This window comes from Ambystoma mexicanum, chromosome 9, assembly GCF_040938575.1.
Source record: "Ambystoma mexicanum isolate Mex_15411 chromosome 9, UKY_AmexF1_1, whole genome shotgun sequence".
NCBI classification, from domain to species: Eukaryota; Metazoa; Chordata; class Amphibia; order Caudata; family Ambystomatidae; genus Ambystoma; species Ambystoma mexicanum.
Genome location: NC_090931.1, coordinates 1018409278 through 1018434666, shown reverse-complemented (window position 1 = coordinate 1018434666; position 25389 = coordinate 1018409278). Strand labels below are relative to the sequence as shown.

The 25389-nt window shown below is 41.9% G+C and overlaps 1 protein-coding gene across 7 annotated transcripts in view; it reads right to left on the bottom strand.

Annotated features, from left to right (window-relative positions):
* Window positions 1-25389, bottom strand: part of LOC138488896 (sodium channel protein type 2 subunit alpha-like) — a 1049646-nt gene that overhangs the window by 618461 nt on the left and 405796 nt on the right. For all 7 annotated transcript variants that reach the window (XM_069616277.1, XM_069616276.1, XM_069616279.1 and 4 more), the window contains 2 exons: window positions 15998-16088; window positions 6907-7035 (listed from right to left, as the gene is read on the bottom strand). In XM_069616277.1, coding sequence (XP_069472378.1) covers window positions 6907-7035; window positions 15998-16088 — 220 coding nt within the window. The remainder of the gene's footprint in view (window positions 1-6906; window positions 7036-15997; window positions 16089-25389) is intronic.

The following is a 25389-nucleotide window of genomic DNA, read 5'->3' as shown; positions in this document are numbered from 1 at the left end:
TTCAAGTTTTGTAGATTTCTCATTGGCTTTTGACAAAGTAAATCGGCACAGCCTATGGTCTGAACTGTCCAACTGGTGCATCCCAAAGGGCCTCTTAAGTATACTAGTCTACTTACATTCTGAGACTAGTATATATGTTAGAATACATTTAGAGGATCATCTAACCTGCAGAATAAAACCCTAGGATTGTTTATGACAAGGCTGCGTGTTGGCACCCTGACTTTTTAACATTTACCGGTCCCATTTGGGTGACTATCTGGAACCTCTATCTTTTGCTCCACTGAAATTGGGCAACTCACATTTCCTGGCTCACATATGCGGATGATGTGCTGTTTATGGACCACACCAAAATTGGGCAATAGAGACTGCTAACAGGCATGGAAATTACGCCTCTATGAATGACTTCGTAATTAAAAAAAGACAAAATGAAGACAACGAGGCTATCAAATCTAAAGAAGGATATAGGGCTCAGATGGGTTATTGACAAAGCAATTTTGGGAAATGTGAGCAACTTTGTCTACTTAAGACTTTCGATTGTGGGGAGGAGAAACAAAACAGTGAACTCTTCCTTGCTGTGGCCTAAAGTAGACTCCTTGATACGTAAAATGAAAAAGATTAATAATACATTTGGAAGCTTCTCTTTAGTGCCTATTATCGTGTTCTATAAGCTGAAGATTAGTACGGCCTTGAGGCATCACATCTCCTGTATCTAGACTACATGAATAGTTTGAAAGACAGAAATTGGCAGAAGGGCTTGAGATTGCCTAATTGTGTTTCACAAGAGGATGTTAGGTTTGTGTTGGGCATGTTATCCCCGAAGAGTAGAGTGCATCGGTACCAATTGAAAACGCTTGGAAAGATCCTGAGCACCCCGGTCTGCATGCCCTGAATATAGAGCTAAACTGCATGAAGGATGGTTCCTCTTAAGATAAAGATGGGCAAACACGGATGATAACTCTGCTTGACACCTCGAATTTGAATAGGTAGATTTTGATAAATAACCCCAATCTGGTTAAGAAAAAGCTATGGAAGATGGATTGGTGCAATACCTGTTTAATAATCTCTAAATTTGAATTGTACAACCAGATTTGCACACAGCTGTAGAAATTGGGCGCGCTCCCATCATTTAATACAATTCCTAAATGGGTATTGGAGATTTCACTTCATAACATTTTGCCTAATTTGCTACCAAATCAGGAAATTATGCATATTCTAGGGATCTGGTTCCATCTCCTATCTGCCACCAGTGCAAGCTGCAAAGTCAGATAGAAACTTTGCAACTCCTTATTATATAATGTGCAGCCCTTTGTGACATCTGTGTATTGCATTTTGAAAGGTTTATTCAAGTCAAGTTCATGTAGAGACAAATGCATTTTGGGTCAGGCTTTTGTGAGGAACATCTGTTGCACCATCAATTGTGGTTATTAGATATTTATTAAACTTAAATGTAATAGTATTTTAGCTTGATGGATTTTAATAGTAATCTTAAAATGAATTGGATTGAGCGTATAGTTTTGATTTTGGGTATGGTTCTTTCCCATTCTACTTTCCTTGGTCTTTTTATTTTAATTTGAGAACTTTCTAATGTGCTTTTCTATTTGTGAAAGGTTTTTTTAATAAACGAATACATACTAAAATGTCCTATTGTTTCAAATTTTCTTGGGAGAAGAATGCATTTTAAAATATGTACTCTCACTTGCCAGGTTCATTTACCCAATGCATTTTTTCAGGATTACTTGTGTGTAGTTTTAGAACTGCTGCTAAAACCGATGGGATTTTAGCATTTTTTATATATAATGTGTGCTGTAAAACACTATTTCTTAATTTAATTTTTTTAATGTTACTGCATTATATTACCCAAAATAATCAGATCTTAACACAATAAATTAATCAGTTACATACATTTAAATTACTTTACACATAATAAAAGAACAAACATAAAAACATGATAGTAATTCCAAATTACACTCGACAAGAAAAATAAATGCTTATGTTAAGTCAAATTTAATTCTGTTAAAAATGAATACAAAGCCAGCAATGTTGATCGAGAACAAAAATCAGAATGGATCGTTTCCCAGAACAACTATCAAGCTTGTAATCCTGAATGACTAACATGTTTCCCAAGAAAATTATTTCTAAGCAAACTTAAAGCTGCACATTCACAAATCAAATGTTTTAGGGACTCAGCTGGCCCAACACAAATCTCACATAGTGCATCATGTATACCTGTCTGTTTCCATCTAAACCCAATTTCTTTAGTTGGCAGTACATTCAGGCAGAAGCGCAACAAACATCTGGCATAGCGCCATTATGGACATAAAAGTAAATGGGGAGCGCAGCTTCCTATTTTGCTGTGCGTTTCCGCAGACTTTTAATTTACCTTATACGACCTGGTCCTATCTCCGGTCTTAACCCAGTCAAATTCTCTAAATTGCTTTCTGGCGAGTGTGCTATTTGCCACCGTTAGTTGATGCAGCATCAAGAAAGTCAGGACATGATCGAACCAAAACACTCTGCTTTAGTGCTTTTGATAAATCCATTTGTTCACAAATGAAATATTGTCGAGGGTGGCAAATGTATGCACATATGATATGGCATTTATAACGCGCCTATACACAAGTGTTTTTTTTAGAAGCGCTCTATTCCAACAGATATTATAGTTTAGTGAATTTAGGCCTAATTAATGTAGAATAATTGATATAGAACTGAACTTGGTAAACTAAGAATATCTTTCCACAAGACCCCCTCTATATAATCAAAATCATATGTTGTTAGCTGGTAAAAGATTTCTAAGCCATAGCATATCACTGACACAACTTTAGCTTCATGAAAGGTAAACACAGGTTTAAGGGAAAATCTTTCAAGCTGACGTTGTGAGGATTTCATTTGGCAAACCATTTACTTTGCTCTACTGTTTGATTAGCAGTATTTTGTGCCCCCTCGCCTTAAATATTGAATTCTAGATATTTTACATGATACACTTCTTCTATATTCATTAAATGAGGGCACCAACTAGTAGACAGCTTTCTGCACCCTTTATGTATTACTGGCATTTTTGAGTGTTGAGTGTTAATGGTCAGAATGTCGTTGGCGTGGGTAACCCTAAAGTGTTTGCGTCCCATCACATTTGGTGGAACAAAAGAAGACTGCGTCAAGTCGGCACCAAGGTCCGACTAAAAAAGATTGAATAACATTGACGCAAAGACGCATCTCTGGCGCAGTTGTCAGGAAAGCATGTTATGAAACAGTAAGACAAACACAAGTGATCACAGTTGAAGGGTGTTTATTGAACTTCAATTGGGTTTGAAATACGCCTATCCAATCCTAAATCTAAAGATGGGAGCAAGCTACAACCTTCAAATAATAACGCTCTCCTAGTCGTGCCTGTCAAAATAAAAGTACCTATACTAATAAACCTACTTCCAATCCGTACTTCTAAATACAAATAGTGTGGGAAACAATGTTATGCAAAAGAAAAAAGTGTTCAAGAAATGATATGCCAGGATATTGAAGCTGTTGGCTTACCTTCCCCACGTTTTCAGCACGGGACAAGGCAGCACACTTGAGGTTAGCACACTCTCTGGTTTCTCTAGCATGAGGATGCTGTTCAAAACCTTAATATCAGGACCTTCAGTGCCAAAGTCTCTTTGCCATTAAAAGTCTCTTATTTCAGAGGGCCTGATGCAATACGACAAATATTAAAGTTCCTTTCTTCTTGGAATCTTACATATACAACTTCATGTGTGATTTACTGTACACCCCGAGCCCCCCTCTGCCGGGCTCAGACCCACTTGAACACAAAGTTCCTCCCTTCTTAAGATTGCACATATACAACTTCTCGGGTGATTTACACATTCACACCGGGTCCGCTTCCGCCGTGCTCAGACCCACTTTAACAGCAAACCTTCAATTGGTATCCCTTTGCCAGGCTCGGACCAAATTTATCTACTTTTCCAAACTTTCTCTTGTTCATCAAAATAAAAGACTTTCGACTCTGCGTGAGATTTTGCTCGACCTGTCGCAGGACCATTTTGATTCACAATTACTCATTTTTTTCTTGATATAACCTCACTTTTGCTTTTGCCACTTCTCAGCTGGATACCTTACAGTGACCTTCAATTGAGCACCTGTGCCGTGCCGGACCACTTTGTCAAAGGTATTGTATCTTGTTTTTAAAGTTCAATCACTGATCAGCAGTTCAACTTTACTTGCGTCTCTTACCACATGTGTTTTAACAATGTTCGCTCCAGCCCTCACCATACAATGTTACTGCTTGCAACCTTGGCTTCAACACGGACTGGTCTTGTATCGGTCTCCCCAACTCATAGGCTGTGTTTATTTCAATGATGCTGCTTTGTTGGTGGAGCCGAGGACAGTCCCACAGCGGCTGGCCCTTCTCCCCGCCTTGGTTATTGACATGACAGGACCCCTGGTATCTCTGACACAATGCAGGATTCTTCAGCCTGGTTTCCTTGTCTTAAGCTTTCTATTCTCTAGGTTCCTGGAAAGTAATGGTGCCTTGTCGAAAAGGTCAAGGGAACTTCCTTCCTTGTGATCCCCTTCTGTTTGCCGTCTTTCTTCTCTCGCTCGTGCAGCTGCCATCTCGAAACTGCTGTTTCCTCATGTGCTTTGCCTCGCTCAGAGTGTGCTCTTGTGCTCTGCCTTTTATATGTGCGGGGAAGCTTAATGGAAGTCAGGTGTATGTGATGGTCAGTAATTGCCTGACCTCTCCTTTCCATTGTATTGGGACACATCAGGTATACTGCTAGTCTGGTTTTTCCCATAACGGGCTGTCCGTGTGAAAGTGTTTGTGTTGTAAAAGGGCTGGTGGGTAGAGTTCCTAAATATCCTACCTGGTAGGATGAGGTAAAGGTGTTACAGGGAAGGCGAGACAGCGTCTCACCATCCAGTGTCCCACTCCGACTCCCCGAAGACCCCTCACCCAGGTGATCCTCCCACACTGGTCCACCCCCAAGAACTGGATCCAAAAGTGATGGGCGTGTCCTGGCCACCTGGACAACACATGCCTGGGGACAAGTGGGTGAGACACCTTCTGGTTTCTCACACAGTCCATTATGTACTGCCAGCAGATGCTTAGGGATTCCCCAATTTTTGAGTTTTTTCCACAGCAAGTTACGATTCCTTTTGTCAAATGCCATTGACAGGTCGATCGAAACTGCATATACCTCTGGGGTTTGTTTTCCCCATACTCTCTGCTGAAGGAGGGTGATGAAAAAACCTGCAGTGGTTGTGCCGACCCTCTTACAAAAGCCGATTTGGTTTTGCTTCAAAATTCCAGAGGTATTTGCCCATGTTGTTAATTCCTTTACTATCAATGATACAAATATCTTTGGCTCAGGGTCTAAGAGGGCAATAGGTCTGTAATTCAAAGGCTGTTTTAATCTCCTTTTTTAAAGATTGTCACCACGTTTGCTGTGTGCCATCTAGCAGGAAACTGTTTTTGCACTAGTGCAGATTTAAATATTCGAAATAGAGTAATTGACCAGAAGTCTGGATCGCCCTTGAGGACCCAATTGCATAGTCCGCCCAGGCCTGGAGCTCTTGATTGACTTAATATTCAAATGAAAGACTATGGTTTCATAGTATTAACAATTAACATTTCTTGGGAGAAGACAACATCTTAAAATGTTTCCCCTCACCCACTAGCTTCACTGCGTCGGTGCATTTTGAAGATGATATTAAAAATGCTGTCAGGCCTACTTCTGTGTGCGAGACGACTCAAGTTATAGGTAGGCTGTACGGACTCTTTAAATAAGCAGTTTCTGATAATGTAATTCCACAAGACCAGCACTGATTGGCAGCAAGCCTTATAGCACTTAAACGTCACATACCTATATTGCACCTAACAGCAAAACCTGGAAGCATCAGGAACACTACCCCGGAATTTACCGTGACAGAATACTAAAATACAGCTTTATCCTAGCTTGTTCGGACTCAAAATTGAGTGACATGTCTGCCAAGGCATTCATGGAAACACAATCCCTATTTTCAGCCATTCATCCCGATAAGTATCCCGAAATGCACATGTGTACTGTATTCAACCCTGGGAGAAAAGACTACATTATTGCAAAATGGCATATGCACCACTTAACATGTCAAAGGAAATGGTATTTCAAGACACAAAGCTGCAGAGATCATTAGCCATTGGCACGAATCGCTCTCTTTGAGCGTATTCACAAATGTTAACACCCAGCGCTCTGCAAACGACACATGCGTTCAGGGCTGTTATCAAATCAAGAACAAACGACATGAGAGAAATTCATTTCTAAACATCTAGTTCAAAGGAGAATTACAGACCATTACTTGGTAGAGAAACATGCGAAACACGTGTACAGCGCTAAAGAATGGAGTAACATCCCTGCTGCTTTGTCTTGTTTCTCCAAATGGTTATAAGAATTGTTCATCTTATTTGTGAGAATATTGCCCATTGAGAACAAACGTTTTCGCACACCTCTAGTCACGGGTACACCTCTATGTGCAGTTTTCAGTATAAAATGACTATGCTTAAAAAGTCGATTAAATCTAGTTCAAATATTAAATAAATGCTTGTGAATATTTTTTGTGAGCACCCATTTACTCCTTGCTACTGTGGAAACCTTGTGCATATGGGACGGGCTTTCAATACAAAGAAAGGAAAAGCAGGGCATGAAATTAGCTCCCTTTGGTAGTAACCATAGAAATGGACGGGCAAACCATGCGAGATCTTCAGTGTATTTCCACTTAACAGTGTGAAAGAGAATGCAGACAACGTGCACTAGGGTTTAGCATCAACATAAGTTGGAAGGCAAATGGAATGTATAAAACTCAGGCAGAACACATATATTACTTGCTGATGCTAATTTCATGCCCATAGAATAAAGTGCAAACAAATGGCAGAATACTTACGCCATCACAATGACACTGAAATCCAGCCAGTTCCAAGGGTCTCGAAGAAAGGTAAACTTTTCTAAGCAGAAACCCCTGGCAAGGATTTTAATTAGAGACTCAAATGTATATATTCCAGTGAATGTGTACCTTAGGGAAAACGTGAATGGAAAAGTTAAAGTAAGTCAGATGAATATTCATCACATACTGAACGACACACAATCAGCATTATCAACAGAGGAAATCAAAAAGAAAAAAGAAGGCAAATACATGTCTCCACAATTAGGACTCGAATTTGGAAAAAGTGTGGCAAAACATTACAAGAAAATGTATGATTTCTAAGTTTGAACAACTGGTTACCTTACTTATTTTTCCTTTTACCATTTAAATAACTAGCAAGATTTTTTTGAATAATGTACACCTTTCTATTCATTGAAAAGTACAGTTGGAAGCAATATACTGGTATGCTTACAAGCAGACACAGTAATAGGCTCTAGTCTAGCACACAGGGCAAGCAGGAAAAGTCTAGGAGGTTGATAGTTTAATAAGAAGTTAATTCAACCATACAAAAGAGAGAAGGTCTATAATTAAAGCTAATACACCGACAGAGGGGTCATGGATAATGACCCGCCCTCATGTTCACTGAGAGCCATAACTTGGGATCAATAAAGCACTATAGCAATATAGGCTTAGGAGCTGGGGAGATGAGAAAAAATAACTCGAGTAGAGAAAATAGACAAAACGTGTTAGTAAATGAAATGTGGTTTGTTGTTTTAAAAAGTAAAGTTTGCCTTTATAAGCTAAGCATTTTAATTGTTAACATTGACAAACTGGAAAGGTTGAATCATGAACCTTCATTAGGCATCGTGTAAAAGCAAACGGTTTCTCTAAAGTGAAAGGATGTTTCAATTGGAAAAAAAGATCCTGAAAAAAAAGATCCTCCCAAAAAGGCACAGTCTTGTTGAATGAAATCCTGCTGGAAAATTGCCTTTTCGTTTCTTGAATACAGAGAAATAATAGTTGTTTCTATGGCTGCTTCATAAGTAAGAAAGCTTAGAATACGCTCTACATCACTAGTTATTGACTGCATTCCGAGCATTATGATAGGCTGATGGGCGTCAATAATGGTTTCTATGAGCTAATAAAATAAATAGTATGACGGTCGTGGTCTGGAAGAGAATCATGGTGAATGCCTGAGCGCTCTCTCCTGACCAAGTTCTTTCTCTTGCACCCCTTACCTGGAGGGTGCATCCTGGTGGACATGAAGCTGAAGTCTGTGTACCTCAGACCCTGTGTCCTTGGTGCGTGGAACTACATTTACAGCAGATGAGGACGAAAAGTTGCACTAACATTATGGCGGCCAGCTGAGTTGCTCCTCTGTGTGCTTCGATCCTGTGGTGAGTGGCACCCACTGTGGAGAATGCTCAGGAGTAGACCAGACACCCTGGGATCTGGGTATATCATTGCCCCTAGACGATGGGGCCCACCTCAGATGATCTTGGGAGCCAGTGTGTCCATCCCAGCCCCTTGTTGTTGGAGCTGCCTCAGGTGGCCGGATGTGCAAGGCAAAGAGCCTGATGTCCTGGTTACGGTGCTCTAAGTCCACAAAAGGTGGCTGTATGTGGATGCAAGGAATTTAGCTTAATACCAAGGAACCAGTGGTGATGGTGGCTGGGTCGAGTGGCATTTTGCTTTCTCTAGGTAGAGGAGGACTGGGAGCTGCATTCACGACCTATTAGTACATTTGAAACTCTGGCTAGTGTTACAGGATGATCTAATAGGCGGGACTCTACTGCAGGACATTACCATCTCTCACGTACTAACTTGAAGCACTTGGGGATATTTCCCTGAGATCTGGGGATCTACATCGGGACGGACTGGGGCTCAGCGTTTGAGCCCTCATGAAGCCTGGTGGTGCTCTGCTCTTTGTACTGCAGGAGACGCCTGGATTTCTTGTGGGTGCTGCTTGTGAAGATCTCTGATCGTTGGGCACTCCCGCTCTGCATATATCAGCTGATCCTTGAGTGGTGAAACAAACTTAAGAATCCTAAAAGGGACGACATTCTAGCAATGATAGCAGCTCAGAAGAAATCTAAGAAAGTAGAATTAGTGACAATTGCACAGGTTGACACCTCAGCAGACCGATGGGGCTACAGACTCTCTGGCCACTAAGCTGGATCTCCAACTCCTATCCTCTGACATTAAAAAGAAAATCCAGAGCAGTGTTGCTGAACTCTCATAAAAGGTTAATTCACTAGACAAGAGGGTACTGGACTCCGAAGAATGTATTGATTAGCTCGAAAACAGCATGTGAGCAAGTCTACACTTCCTCACAGGGTTGGCAATATGGAGGCTCTATAATGCAACCTTTGCATCCACTGTGTTATGAAGCATTTATTTGATTCAAGAAATTATCCTTGATAGACCCCATTGGGTGTAGTCCCTGCTTCAGCAAGAAAAGAGCTTGATTCCCAGTGTTTTAACTCGGGTGCAATTCTACCAGGGCAGGAACGTGTTTTGAAGCTCTTCATGAAATCCTTTGTGATTCACTTCAGGGATGCAAATGTCACTCTCGCCCAGGACCTTTCATCGCTTACTATTAATGCAGAGCTTTTCAGCAACATGACATCTGGCACAGGTGGGGCTTCCCTTGTATTCTACTGTATAGCTATATAGAGTGTCCTTGCTATATTGCCTCATGGAAAGAGTCCAAGCCCCTTCTCCATCCGGATCAATCTAGTCCCACCTGGGGAGGCCACAGTAGCATCTGCAGGGTTCTTGCACCAAGTTGTGCATTGCCTGGGCTGGTCTTTGACAAGAACAACCCAGCCATTCAAGAACAAGAGTTTTGGGGAGGGGTTACACTTCTCTTGGGTCATACCTCCTTGGTTTTACTTTACAGAAGTTTGCAGGTCTTGATTTGCCTTTTTTTGTTGGGTTGTAGCTGTCTGGAGGATGGTGGGGTTGGCCTGTTCTAGTTGGATTGCCAATGAGCTCAAGGTTGGGTAAGCTCATAAGTTTGTTTTTTGGGAGACATTTGTTCTTGGGAATACAATTATATGATCTGTTCTTCCATTGCTCACATGTGGCAGACGAGGTACCTAAACGGTCACAGGGTTGGGATGAGCTTGCTTCCTCTTCTTTTTTTATCATTGGGATTAGATTTTAACAATACCTTTGAGTTGCACTTTGATTATGGCTGCTATATCTGTCTTTCCCCTTAATGTCCAGGGTATGAAAAGAAAGGGTATTTTGATTCGAATGCAGAGTTTTGGGCCCATGATCGTCATGTGTCAAGGAAACCATCTATCCCTATGAAAAACATTGCCTATAAAATGAACAATTACCCCCTTCAATTCTTTGCTTCTACTGGCGATAAGTAGAGGGGTGGCCAGCCTCTTAGCGAGGGGCCTCCTTTTGGCAAAAGGGAGAACTTGAAACAAGTAGGAAGCAGATTTCAATTGGTGATGTGTCTCCACTTTAGTCACCTGGTGACTCGAGTTTCCCTACATGCCCCAAATGAGAAACAGGAAGTCGTTTCCTTGAACTTCCTCCCCAGATTAGCAGCATTCTCAGCAGGACATGTGATAGTTCGGGGACACTTTAACGTTGTCCCAGACCCATTGAAAGATAAATCCCTAGTTCATGCCCCAGCGGACTTTAAGACAATAATGGTTCTACTATGTATCGAAAATAAGGCGATTTCTGCACCCAGAGGAAAAACAATTACTATTTATTTCACATGTGCATAGGGGTTATTCTCGTAATGATCTAATACAAATGTCATCAACTTTGGTTCCATGTCTCGCTGGGGTGAGTATTGGGGCGCGGGCCCTTTCTGACCACTCCCCCCTTATGGCTTCTCTAAATATTTATCATTAGACACCCCTTGCAAAGCCCCCATGGCAGTTGAGAATGTATTGCAAATTGGGGAGGAGATTTCTGAGGTTATTATTACATTCTTTGCTAAAAACCATAAACCAGGAATTAATTTAAATGTGCTATGGAATGCAATGGAAGCAGTGTTATGGTGTAAATGTATTAAACGTTCCACAGCATAGGTTTAAGCTAAAGACTGTAGAATACTACTATGAGAGACGAGGCATAGGCTTAGGAGGTCACTTCAGGAACCAAAGGAGTTATTTATTGCAATTGAAAAAGTGGAGGCTCATCTATCCAAATGCATAGCACAGTCTACTTCAGAAAAAGCTGTGTTATTACTCTTCGGAGAATAAGGCTGACAGATATTTAGCTTGCAAGCTTAAGGCTACTCATACTACAAATTGTATTGAAGTCTTGGCCGACATTATAGTTGCATAGAAAGAATGAAAAGGATAAGGCGACATAATCGCAATTTATTTGGCCATTTTATGTCAGGGCATACCCTAGTCTCTGCGGAGCAGCGTGAGTAACTTGTGTCCATTGGGATGTCCCAGCGTGGTGTAAGAGGAACACCGGTCCCTTGGCACTCCTGTCACCAGTGATAGGGTGTATTCGGCAATCTCCCCTCTGACAAACATAAATGATCCAGGGCTGGATGGGTTCTCCTTCAGATTTTACAAGACCTTCAAACAACAACTCCTGGACTATTTGGTGATGCTTTTTAATTCCTTATGAGAGGTTATGTTTCCCCTTGAATGATGGTGTCTAGTCTCACACTCCTGTTGAAGCCAAAGTACTGCTTAATGTGGCAGCTAAAATGTACGCAAAGGTTCTGGCCGCCCGCTTAATGTGTGTCCTAAAGATCTGGTCGAGTCTGATCAATTAGGTGTTATAGCTAACTGGAATACAGACAACACTATTCCAAGGACTATCAGTCTCATTAATTTGAGTCATTGGACTGGCATGGCTTTCTAGATCCTTACCCTAGATGCCAATAAATATTTCAATAGCCTAAAATGGGCTACATTGGGATGGTGCTCCTGGCCTTTGGTTTGGACTCAGGTTTACGAATGGGGTAGGAGCACTGTTTTCCTCCCATCTACACTAGGATAAACATCAATGGGGCCCTCGCAGACCATATACGAATAACGAGGGGAACACGCCAGGGGTGCCCCAAGTCCAATAATAATCTCTCTCTCTCTCTCCATTTAGCCGTTTTAGCAAAGGATTTGTGACAAAGCAAACATTTTGTGCTCATAACAGGGGGATCATTATGCAGATAATCTTTCTTTTTATTTGACGGACTCTAACATATTCCTACCTGCTGTAATGTGGGCCTTTGTGAACTTTGAAAGGGTGTCTCAGTTCTCTGTAAACTACCCAAAATAAAAATAATTGACTATCAAAGAGCTATCCTCAACGATACTCACCTTGAAGGAGAATTTCCTTTTCAGCTGCTCCGTTAGAACTATTAAATATCTAAGTATCGACCTCATGCCAAGATTCTCAGATCTTTTTCAGGCTAATTTCTCCTGTTGTTTTGTGAATTTATACACAATATCGAGAGATGGAAGTAACAGGAAATATCTTAACAGGTCTATACCATTAAGATGAATCTGATCCCTAGAGTGCTGTATGCATTTCAAAGCCTTCCATTACAAATGCCTAATAAATAAGCACAAGACCTTCAAGTTTACTCGGGATGGAAGACCCCCTCAAATCTCCAGGAAAATCCTGTCAGGGTTGACAGCTTTGGGTGGGTTAGGATCACAAGTAACAGAAATCTCTCACATCCAAGACTGAATAAACCCTTCGGAACAATAAAGCTAGTTAAAGTTGGGGCAGCAAGTCTCACACCTCCCTCCTGGTTTGTAACAGACAGAAATAAGAGATCTTAGTGGGGGCGGGCACTTTGGCCTCTACACCTCTCTATGGTATTGGGTCCACCTTCACCAATTCTTTGTAATCCTAATTTCTCTCCTTGGTTTAAGGAACGGAGGGTATGTGGCTTTATTGAATGGCTACAAGGGGTCCTTTGGGTATTGGCAAGGTTTCCCTCTGTCCTTTGAAGTGACTAAGCCTAAATTCCATGTTGGAGAGGCAGAGATATTCCACTACACACAACTATGTAACCAGGCCCCCATGTCACTGGTGCGGGTGGCAGGATCTAGACAGCCTATACTTTTGGAACGCACACTCGTCAAGTGGACGGAGAAGGGCTGGCTCTCCAAGTTGTAACACCTTTTGGATATAGGTTTTGTGTAAAAACAGCTGTCCAATACGCATAGCTGGGAGAAGGTCGTGGGGTCGTAATTGACTTGTGAGTTCTGGATGTGTATATGGCCCACAGCTCAAATGTCCTCCAGGTGTACCAACATCTAAGAGTGTGCGCAGAAAATGTTCTTTAGATGGCACCTGTACCCAACATGTTTGCGTAAATATTAGCCTTCTTGCTCTCCTCTCTGTTTCAGGGGTTGCAGAAAGCTGGGCATGCTGGGCCATGCTTCGTGGCCTTGTAACATGTTACAGATATATTGGAAACAATCTTGTTGGAAATGTGGGAAATATTTGGGCTGCAGCTTCCTTTACAAGCTTTACTTATACTAACTTCGGCTGACTGTGGTGGGGAAGGTTTAAAATACGCTTTTGGGTCCCTTCACTACTGGCTTAACACATCTTAATGCTGCAAGAATTTTGTTGGTTTGCTCAACAGTGGAAAGATAAGAATGGCCCTCAAATTGCCCTTTGGGGGTGTAGGATATGGAAAATATGGAGAAGCTGAGTGCCATGGTTTCTGACTCACTTCCTAAATATCGGAAGATATGTAGTCCATTTATGGATTGTTGAATTATGTCAATGAATAAAGTATGGTTAGACCTGTCTGGATAACATGGCTTTCAATTCATTAATGCCCAGGAGGGGAGGGGCTGAATCCTGCATAAGAGATCTTTTGTCGAGATTGATGATCTAATATTGTTTATTTTTTATATGGGATTTTCTTGTGTGTTTCGTATTGCTTTTTGTTTCCTCATTGTAAAATTCCCATACATTGGACGATTGTTGTCACATTTGGTGTACTTTTGTTACAATGTTTTTTTCACAACTGATTTAAATTCAAATAAAGTTGAAAATATGTTTCTCGTCATGCAGACCCTTGTACTATTTGTTCCATACTCGACATCTCTGTCCAAAAGATAGCAGTAAAGAACATTTTTACACAGCATCTTTCTTTTACGTGTCAAACCTTTGGAAAATGCTATGTTCGGCCCAGATCTTGTGTAATATGGGTCTGCCAGATCCCCAATTTAAATATCATATTCCTAACAAAAATGCAACAGTCCTGATTTTGATAACTGCAACAAATATGGATGCCTGCTTAAAATATACATTCTGTGAATATATGGAGCCATGTCTTCAGGTTCAGAAAGGTTTAGTTGTGGTAAAACAGTTGCCTATTGTCTCTCTAGAGAAGGTTTGGAAGTGGGGGCAGAAGAACCGGAATTGGTTGGATAGATTAACTAGATCCAAGTACTAGCATTGCGTGGCTCAGGCTGATGCTACCAGTATTCATGTTACAAGGCTTCTTTTGTAACTGACCGCTCCACCCATGTCATACTGGGCACCTTCGCCTCTACCATGTCATACTGGGCACCTTCGCCTCTACTTCCTTCTCCACCTGTGTTGTGCCCCAGAAATCTATCCTCCACCGCCCCCTCCGGCTCTTTAACATCTACCTTGCACAGCTGGCACGCCTCTCCCCCTCCTTCTCCCTCAACTTCCAGTATTATGCAGATCACACTCAACTCTTTTCAGACTTCCTGCTGACTCTCGTGCACCCTCCATCATCCCTGACTGCTTATCTGCCATCCAGTCCAGGTGCACGTCCAATGATCTCTGCCCAAGGCCTGTAAAACTGAGATCCTTCCCATTTGGACACCTGCTCTCTCTTTCTTCCCTTCACTTTGTCCTTGCTCCTTGTGCTCTCCCCCTTATCCTTCTTCTGAAGCCAGAAACCTTGGAGTCATCTTCGACTCCTCTCTCTCCTCCCTCCCTCACACTCAGGACATTACCAAGAAGTCCCACTTTCAGCTCGTCCTTCTCAAAGCAATTATACCTTTTCTCACCTTCCGCCAGAAGCTCAATGTTACCCAAGCCCTGGTTCTCTCTAGGCATGACTACTGCAATAGCCTCCTCCCAGATCTACCTTCTTCCACTTTGCGACCCCCTCCAGCTAACCCAGAGTAGGGCAGCGAGATTTATCCTTGGCCTTAAGCACAGGGACTGCACCTCTCCTGCCCTAAAAAGCCTCCACTGGTTGCTGCATGGATCAAATTCAAATCCCTCTGCATCACCCACAAGGCTGTCTGGGGCCGATGCCCACTCTATCTGCAGCTCTCTCTCACCAAATACTCTCCTTCTAGACCTCTACACTCCTCTGGCACCAACTCTCTGTGTGTAAAGAGTTTCGCTAAACAGAGAGCAGGAGGCCGCTCACTTTCCTCAGTTGGTTGCCTCCTCTGGAACAGCCTCCCCCTCCCACTGCGTATTTTCTGTTTGTATTCTCGCAACATCTCCTTGTACCCTTGGCAAGAATGATTTGAGGACCAACCTGGCCAGAATGTTTACTTGATGTGATTTCTTTTACGCAACCAGTCACCTTTCACATGCGGCACCCCAGCCTCCCATCGGTGAATACATGGAGAAGAGTGACTTTGAAGTTTCTTTGTGTGTGCACTTATCTATTTCAGAGTGCAATTTCAGCATGGAGTATTTACAGCTATACATTATTAAGTACAGTATAACAGTAAACACATGCATATTATTAGCCCACACAGCACCTCTGAACTTGATTGAGACTCCTTAGTTGCAGTGCACATATAGGAATATTATTTTATTATGATTAATGTGTGATGTTCCAGCACATATTTGCTAACTGTCGTTGAACAAGTACACCTGAGAAAAATGTGCACTGCAAACTAGGTCAACTCAAGTATTATAGGTAGTTGTGCTTCTGTAACAATGAAACAAGCACACATGTGCCGCCTTTTACAGACGGACATGGTTAAGCATCATCTACAGTACTTATATGTTGAGAGAAGAGCAAATCCAGAATCCAATTGGGTGGCAGCAATAAGCAGATGCATTCAGGTCAAAAAGGTGGAGTCAAAGCAAAATCAGTCAAAACAAAACTACTTTCTTATGCCAAGATGCCTTTTATGAAAGTACTTACTCTACATTCTTGGTCCATTCCGGTGGGTTACTCATGGTCATAAATACGCAATTGGTCAAAATAGTGAACATGATGAGCATGCTGAATAATGTTGGGTATAGTTAAGAAGAATACACCATTAAAAATGAAATGTTGATTACAACCACATACAAAACATTTTTAGACTTCAGCATTTACATTGTGTATACATTGTGCCATAAGTTAGGCAATATCAACAAAAGGACGTTACAACCAATACAGACGTTGGCCTTAATGGCCAAAATGTATAACGCAGAGATTATATTCATTATCTGATATAAAACATGTTTGCCACTGATTGAACACCACACCAAGTGTGTAAGCTGTCATACACTGTATGTAAATTGCTTGTTTTGCATAACTAACAATGGACACCAGGATTAAAGGTTAGACAATGAAACACCACAATCATATACTATAAACATAGACATCGTCACCATGGGCAACCAACATGTATTATAAAATCATCCCATTCCTATTGCATTGATGCATTTTTTCATTTATCAAAATAATTTTCGAATCTAATCATCAATCCTAGGATTCTGCGATGGCTGCAACTCTTGTTAAATCCTGGCTGTTGTCAGCAATATATGTGCATCTACAAGTTAATTCAAAAGTACCTAGAAAGGTGATCTAATCAGCCTCAAATTAATTAAGATGTATAGAACGAGGTACGGTTTAAGCTAGCAAGTTAAGGCTGATCCCCAAGTACCAGTCTGAAGCAAATTGAAATGACTTCTACTTGGAGCCAACGTAGTTATTCGCAGAAAAAAGGCAATGTAAAACTGGCTGTTTGGCTGTTGAACTCACAATGTTAGGAATGAGGTCAATAAAAGAGATTAGTCCCCGGTGGGGGCAGGGCTTTGTCCTTCCAGCCAATGTGGGGGCCCGGAGCGGGGGCATTACCATACAGTAATCCCTCTGCTCTTAGCCTCCTCAGGGCTGGAGACTGCCATCTTCACCACCAGGGAACATGGTAAGTGAGCCGCTCGAAAACAAAATTGACATTCTTGCAGAGTTGTATGTTGCCTAACCACAGAATTAGATTGGTTTTATTTTTAAAGATCAACCAGATTATTTGCCCAAGCCTTTGTTTCCATGTCTGCCTCCAACTCTTCAAATTATTTCTCTTTATGCACTTAACTGAGATTTCCATGATTGAGGTTTCACCAATCATCCAGCTGTGCCAATAGTCTCATTCCATTTGGGTGTTGCACTGCACCAAACAGAAGCATCTGCTTTAAGCAGGAATTTTTGGGAACGATGCTGAAATATGCTTGTGTTTTTGTTTATGTACCACAGTCAACATTGGCAATGCAGCAAAACAGGCAATGTCACAACCCATTCTACTCCCATATGCACATTCTCTCTGGAGGCCACAATCTGCCTGTTCGACCACCTTTGCTGGTACAATCAGCTCTATATATTGGCAATACCATCCAGTTTGAATCCCACTGTGAATATCTTAATTGTTATGCGTGTTAGCCATGTTACATCAGCTTCAAGAGCACTTTCAATTGCTAAAAAGTGAAAAAGCTTGCTCACTTATTATTCCATTTACCACCAGTTTCGACACTCCTCCACTTCATCTTGCAGCCAAGAGGGTCACTCGAGTTAGGTAAAAGCGTGTAGGTAACAATTTCAAGCAGGCATAACTACTTCCCCAGCACTCTGCTTGTGTGCTTTAGATTGATCAATATAATCGTGTTTCCCGTCTCACCCAGAATTACTAAAGCTCTTCCATATCTTCAAAAAGTTGTTAAGATGACTCAAAGGAACAGTTAAGATGTATAAGAAACTAAGAACACCTGTTATTAAAGCATTTAGCATTCTGCACAGGATCAATATGCACTTCCTCCTACTGTGTGTTCTTCTGTGACCTTGTTTAATAGGCTCCAAGGTCACTATTTTTCAGGACTTCTTTCACACTTTTCAACCTCCACAGGGAGAAACGTTCTTGGAAGCAGTTTGAGATAAGAGCGAAATCTTTAGTGTTCACCCATTTCATATTGCGGCTCGGTAATCCTTCATAATTCCTCCAGAAATAAAGACCTGTTCATTCGTTATCTGAGCATTGTTCTTTTCTCCTTCCGGGAAGCAGAACTGTAAGTGCACGAACAGGGACAAATAGACGGGTGCCGGAAGAGAGACACATTCAGTGCACAGGGAAAAGAAAGAAGCAGAGATGGCGTTTAACGAACAGCGGAGACAGGGATTCCTCTGAATGAATCAAAAGGCAATGGAGTTGTGAGGGAAGCGAGCCCTAGGTGGATCGCCAAATTTCGATGGAAGTAGCCAGTAGCTGCAGTGAGTGCCTCAGCTACCACTAAAAAGAACAGACCCCATGAGGATCCCCACAAACTTAAACTGAATTGCTGCATTAAACATTGATGAGGTGGGCATAGAAAAATAAAACGGTTTTCTGCACCGTAATTTACCTGAATTGGTGATTTGAACTGCAAAGGGGGCGATTTCCACGAATAATTTCCATGGGTCGAAACCTCTGACCTACTGGGAAAAGTTTCTCTTTATGGGTAATATGCAAAGTTTAGAAGGAAGCAATCTGAGTGCCTGATGAATATGTCCCTATTCCCTTTCCCAAAGATTCAGGGGCGTATACTTGCACTTTTGCTTGAACCAATTTGTGACCTTGGAAATAAGGTCAAAGTGGGACAAGTCAGTAACAAACACCAATTGTAGATTTTGTAAGACCTCCACAGTGGAAACCCTTAAACAAATTGGGCCTCATTACGAGTCCGGCGGTAACCCCGGCGGTAAAACCGCCTGGTTACCGCCGGACTCGTATTACCATTCCGCCTCCGTGATTCGTTTTCCGGGAATCACGGAGGCAGAATGGTGTTAATCCCCATTCCCATTGAGTCCTATGGGACTCAATGGGAATGGGGATCATGGAAACACCGGCAGCATCTCGTAATGCTGCCGGTGTTTCCTCGTCCGCCTGCAGGCGGGCGGTGTTAAACCCGCCAGGTCAAACCTGGCGGGAACATCACCTCCCGCCTGCAGGAGTTGTGATCGCCCGGCATGGAAACAACGGTGGTGGCGGGTTTACCGCCACCGTTGTTTCCATACCGGGCGATTTGTAATGAGGCCCATTGTCCTGACTTGTCCGGTGTTTGGGGAACTGCGGCTGCACTATTTGGGTGCAGCACTATTGACTGACATTATCTGGGTCAGGCTCATGTGGAGCAATGCGGTGAAACTGATCCTGGCGTTGTATGCTTTTTTATGTGTTTTCTTGGGGAAAATAGAAAAACATAAAAAATGTAGCTCACAGTTGAATTTAATGAACACTTTGCTGTATTTTGATGAAACGTTATGAAATGTTATTAACTTTTTTTTGTACCAATGATTTTCTCTATACTTGCTTGTTTGGTTCTTTTGTATACCATGTTTTCTTTTCTGAAAAGCTTACTTTTGTAGGTTAAACACAATAAAAACATTTTTTAAAAGAAGCTCCCATTAGATAATTCATTACAGTGCAATAGGGTGAAGGGGCAGCAGCAGAAAACTGAGTGATATGTGGGCACTAAAGGCAAACAAAACAAACAAATAATGCAAGAAAGAGTATAAGAATAAGAGCACCTCTGCTGCGGATGCCATTACATTGGAAGGTCTCTTATTGGCCTTTCAAGAACCAATGACGTCTTTTGAGAACAAGATACAAGAAGTAGAAGTGGATGTTTAACTTGTAAGAGCAGATTTAAGGACTGATGCAATGTGAGGATACTTGTACTACCTGAAGGTGGAGAGGGCCAATGTATGGAACTTTTCTTAGAGAAATTATTTGTTGAGACTAATTGTATTAGAGGCCTATCAAAGCGCTTGACCATAAAAAGATCACATATTGTGCCAGGTAGAAAGCCTCCACCTGGACCCCCACCCATAGTGGCAACATTTTTAAACCTCTTTAATAGAGATGAACAAGTTACTTACCAACTGTAACGTTCGATTGGATGTTCCTCCCACGTATTCCTCATCTTAGATATATCCTTACCTTTAGGTTTCACCTCGGAAAAATGTTTCTCTTTCTCCAGCAGAGTGCGCTCCACTTGAGGCCGCGGTGTCGATGTCCTCGGCGGCATCCGTCGAGCATCGACATCATCCCTCATATAAGAGCCTCGAGCGCGCCCGTTGGCTTCAGTTCTGTTTTTTCGTATAATATAGTCCATGGATCTTAATTTGTTAAAGGTATGCCTCTTTTGACCCAAGCCCTAAAAGAGTTTTGAGTGTAATTCACGTAAACTGTACTGTGGGGTTAGGATGGGAGGATCGATGAGGAATACGTGGGAGGAACATCCAATCGAAAGAACGTTACAGTTGGTAAGTAACTTGTTCTTCGAATGGATTATGTCCTCCCACGTATTCCTCATTTTAGATAGACTCCCAAAGCAGTTTTGTTTCGGAGGTGGGAGTACAGTATCTTTTTCTAATCATGTACAGAATGTAGTACAGATTTTGCAAACAGACCTCCTTGAGAAGAAGTCGAGTCCAATGCATAATGTTTTATAAAGGGGTGCTTAGATGACCATGTGGCTGCTGCACAAATATCTTGTACAGGGACACCCCTTTTTAATGCTGTAGAAGTTGCCATGCCCCTGGTCGAATGAGCTCTTAGACCATCAGGTGGTTCGTTTCCCCCCAATCTATAACATTCTGTTATGGCTAAAATTATCCATCTGGATAAAGTTTGTTTTGTTACGGGAAGGCCCAGCTTACGTCCAGTGTATCCCACGAAAAGTTGATCACACTGACGAATCTTTGCAAATCTTGAGATGTAAAAATGAAGAGCTCTCCTGGGATCTAGTCTATGAAGTCTTTCCTCTTCCTTGCTTGTATGAGGAGGAGGATAAAACGTAGGTAAAGTTATTTTCTGTGACAGATGAAAATCCGAAACAATCTTTGGCAAAAAAGAAGATTTAACCCTAAGAACTACTTTGTCCTTATAAAAGATGGTGTGAGGAGGTCCGCTCGAAAGCGCCTGCAACTCACTTACCCTGCGGGCTGATTTCAATGCTTTAAGCAGTATTGTTTTCAACGTAAGGAGCCTTAGTGGGCAAGAATGTAAAGGCTTAAATGGAATACATGTGAGAAATTTTAAAACTAGATTTAGATCCCACACTGGAACCTGGAAAGGTATTGGGGGAAAAACATTATTTAAACCTTTTAGAAATTGAATTATTAAGGGTAGCGCTGCTAAATATCCCTTTATTGTCCCAACCTGGAGCCCCAGATTGGCTAAATATAACAGAAAAGATAAGATTGTGGGGATATTACATTGAAATGGGTCCACATTCTTTTCTCTGCACCAGCTACTGAACTTGTTCCAATGACACCGGTACAGAGACTTAGTTGCTGGCCTTCTGGCCGAAAGCAAAATCTCCATCACGTCATCCGGAAGATCCCAATCCTTGTATCTCAGCCTTTCAGAAGCCATGCATGAAGGTTGAGTGTGTTGACCTCCGGACGGAGAACATGACCTTCGCGTTGCGAGAGAAGATCCTCTCTTCTTAGAAAACGTATTGGAGGGCAGATGGACATGTCGAGAAGGTCCGGGTACCACGTTCTCCTGGCCCAATCCGGGGCAATCAGGATCATGGTTTTCACAAACTTTCTCAACCTCCTGATTACTTGAGGGATCACAGGGATTGGAGGAAACGCGTACAGCAGTGGGAACTCCCATTCCACGCGTCCCCTAGAGCTCCTCTTGGGGGAAATTCCCTTGAGCAGTACAGTTCACACTTCCGGTTGACCCCGGTCACGAACATATCTACTTGAGGGGTTCCCCAAAGGGCGAAGATCTCTTGAATGACTTCCTGAGCTATCTCCCACTTGTGAGAGACTGTGCTCTGCCTGCTCAGAGCGCCCGCTGTTGTGTTTTGCTCTCCGGCTAGATGAATTGCTGATAGAGGGATCCCTTCTTGTATTGCCCAGAACCAGAGTTGCATCGCCTCTCTGCACAACGGTAGTGACCCTACGCCTCCTCTCTTGTTGAGGTAGTACATGGCCACTGTGTTGTCCGTCATTATCAGAACATTCTTTCCTCGTACAGAGGGCAGAAAGGCCTTCAGCCCTAGTCTGATTGCCCTCAACTCCTGAAGATTGATGTGTAGTTTGGACTCTGATGGAGACCAACGTCCGCTGATTGTCAGATCGCTGATGTGGGCTCCCCACCCCGTGAGTGAGGCGTCCGTCACTACTGTTATCTCCGACCATGGCTGCCAAAAAGATTCTCCTCTGGGGATATGATGTCTGCAAGCACACCATTGTAGGGGTGATTAATACGCTGACAATGGAAGATCGATTAACAGAATCGGGGATTGAAACACAGGATGCGCTGTACAAACAATAACAAGTTTCAATACTTTGATGTTGTGAATGGGAGAGAGAAAACACTCAAGATCAATGGATACAGTCAGATAAAGATAGTTGAACATGGAAGAAACATCAATGAGATAGAGGAAGACGCTTCAGAGCCATATCTCACCATTGTAAACCTGGACACATCATGGGTTTTGCAGATTGCTATCCTGTCAAAATGGTGTCAAATGGGGCATCAGAGAGAATATTCTCAACATGGTCTCCTGTTTTTACTTTCTGATTTGTTTTTCTTCCATGATCCTGTGGGTGCAACTGTTAGTAGAGTGAGGTTAGATTCAGAATGTGCGCTCCACCTGCACCACCCGGCCGAAAAGACTTTCAGACACTTTCAGACACCTCTTCTAGGAAATACAGTGTTTTGGGTAATGTAGGCACACATTACAAGCTTTCAGGAGGTAGTTCCACCACAGATGTATAGTTGACGTTCTGGTTTCAACAAACTTATTCTTGTTATTTAATATGAAAATTGTTGATCAGGGTAATGGGTGGGCATGGAGAGTTGAGGAGTTAAGGAGTAGGCATTGGAAGCTATTACACTACGAGAAAATATGCATACACGAAACACCACGAGGATCCAAAGTCATTGTCCCGCACGTATTGGTAAAATATACTGTAATCTATAGTTAAACTGTTAAAGGGATAGGAGCAAAGTGGAGACCATAACATGGAATGTTAGAGGATTAGGTAGTAGATCAAAGGAGATGAAAGTTGGATCCTCCTTGAAAAGAAACAGGATTCAGGTAGCTTTCCTGCAAGGGAACCACCATCTGAAACAAGATCTAGATAGATTAAGAATAAATGGGGTGGAGAAATATATGGGTTCCAAAATTCATTGTATGCAAAAGGGGTCCTTATTTTGATACCTAACAATACCCTATTACAAATTAACAAAAGATTGGGGGACTCAGAAGGTAGAACAATGATATTCATTGGTCACTTGGACAATAAAGGGATATATTAAATACATTCATATGCACTTAATGAAGGTAACTTGCTCTCCTCGTGTACAAGAATTAGCTGGGGGATGTAGGATATTTTCACATGCAGGGGTAATTTGAATTGTTTGCTGGATCCCATGCTAGACGGATTGGACACAAAGTGTCCCTTTAAGAAACAAGCCTCAAGCACTCTGAATAAAATAAAAATATATTTGCAATTAGTGGAACTTTGGAAGGAGAGCCAGGAGAGGAGGGATTACTGCTTTTACTCCCATCCACACAACTCCCACTCAAGATTAGATTAGATTTTCTTTTTTTTTTTTTACTTTTGTTTATTGGCAGAAAGTTGAGACAGGTACAGCATAGAGTGCGCAGAGATAAGTAATCATTATAATAGTACAAATAGGCATTGCATCATAACTATTTCAAACATCTTATATTGGGGAGGGTTGATAGCATAGAAAAAAAGAAAACCCAGCCGACATATTTCTTATGTTGAGTTAGGCTGGGCCGGCGGGGGGGGGGGTTGGAGCTCCACTCGACTCCATCTCTACTGTTTAGATAGCTGCAGAATTCCGACCACACATTTGTTATGGGCAAGGATCCGACATATTCTTCTTCGCACATTTGCACCCAGGTGAGGGCTTTCAGTCACATCATGATGGTAGGGGGGGTGCGACGTTTCCAGCATTGTAATATGCATCTTTTGGCAACAATAGTACTTACATTTAAAAATGTTGACATTTTCCGTTCACTCTCCCCCGCCCAGACCCCAAACAGCAAGGCCAGTGGGTCCAGATCTACAGGGGACCCAATTATCTGAGAGCGCTTTTGTCACTTCCATCCAAAACAAAAGTAATTGTCCTTTGTTTAATGACATTGAATGTTTAGAGAATATACAGTCTGACATTCCCTGCTAGTGCCCATTCTGAAATGGAAAACTCACAGACCTGCGATCCCAAATTGGAAACTGATAACCGATTCCCTGGGAGATGTAGCCTTCCAGAGCACAATTAGAGAGGAGATATCCTCTTTCAATCGTAATGACAATTCATTTGAAAATGTGGGAGACACCTGGGAAGTTTCTAAGGTTACAATTTGTGGAATATGTATAGCCAATAACTTTGGGGCAACAGCAACACGGCGTAGCTTGTTAAAAAAAATAGAGAGTAATATTAAAGGGATATAAAGGGAAATGATAACAGGAATTCATTGCAGTATTGAATTGACTACAGAATTTAAAAAACAGGAAGAAACCCAGGAGATGTTAAATACATTTGAATATAACCAATATACAACTCGAATTCATGGGGATGGAGACACGCCTAGTAAACTATTGGCCTGGCTAATCACACTCGACGCAACATTCGTCAATTGCACAGATTCATAAAAATGAAGGCTCCATAATATCTACACAAAAAGAAATTAACAAAATATTTCTGAACTTCTACCAAACCACATAACAGTAACAATATATATCAAGAGTTGTAAGCCTCTGATATACTTGAACAGGCAAAACTACCTACATTATCTGCAGAAGCCAGAAATGCACTTGAAGAAACTATAGGGGAAGATGAAATGCTAGGAGCCATTAACTCCTTAAAGAAGGGTAAAACGCTGGGATGTGATGGCCTACCGGCCGAAATTTGTAAAACATTTGCTGATAGTATAGTGCCCAAATGTAAACTTGCTTAGGTAAAAATGATCATAATTTGAAAACTACACAAAGACCAACGGTGTTGCTATTCCTATCGTCCCTATATCTTTAATAAATGTGAACGCTAAAATCCTGGGGAGGATAATAGCTACAAGGTTACTTAAGATAACACCTGAATTAGTTTACCCAGATCAATGTTTTTTCATATGGGGTATTAGTACCCGGCGAGAGCCAAGCAGAATGTAACACATTATGATTGGCTCTCGCCGTGTCGTTATAAGACAGTCCGATAGCACAGCGAGTAGTAGCTGTGCAGAGCCTGCTGACGTAGGTTTGAATCCCGGCAGGGCCAAACTATGCCTTTCATCCTTCCGAGGTCA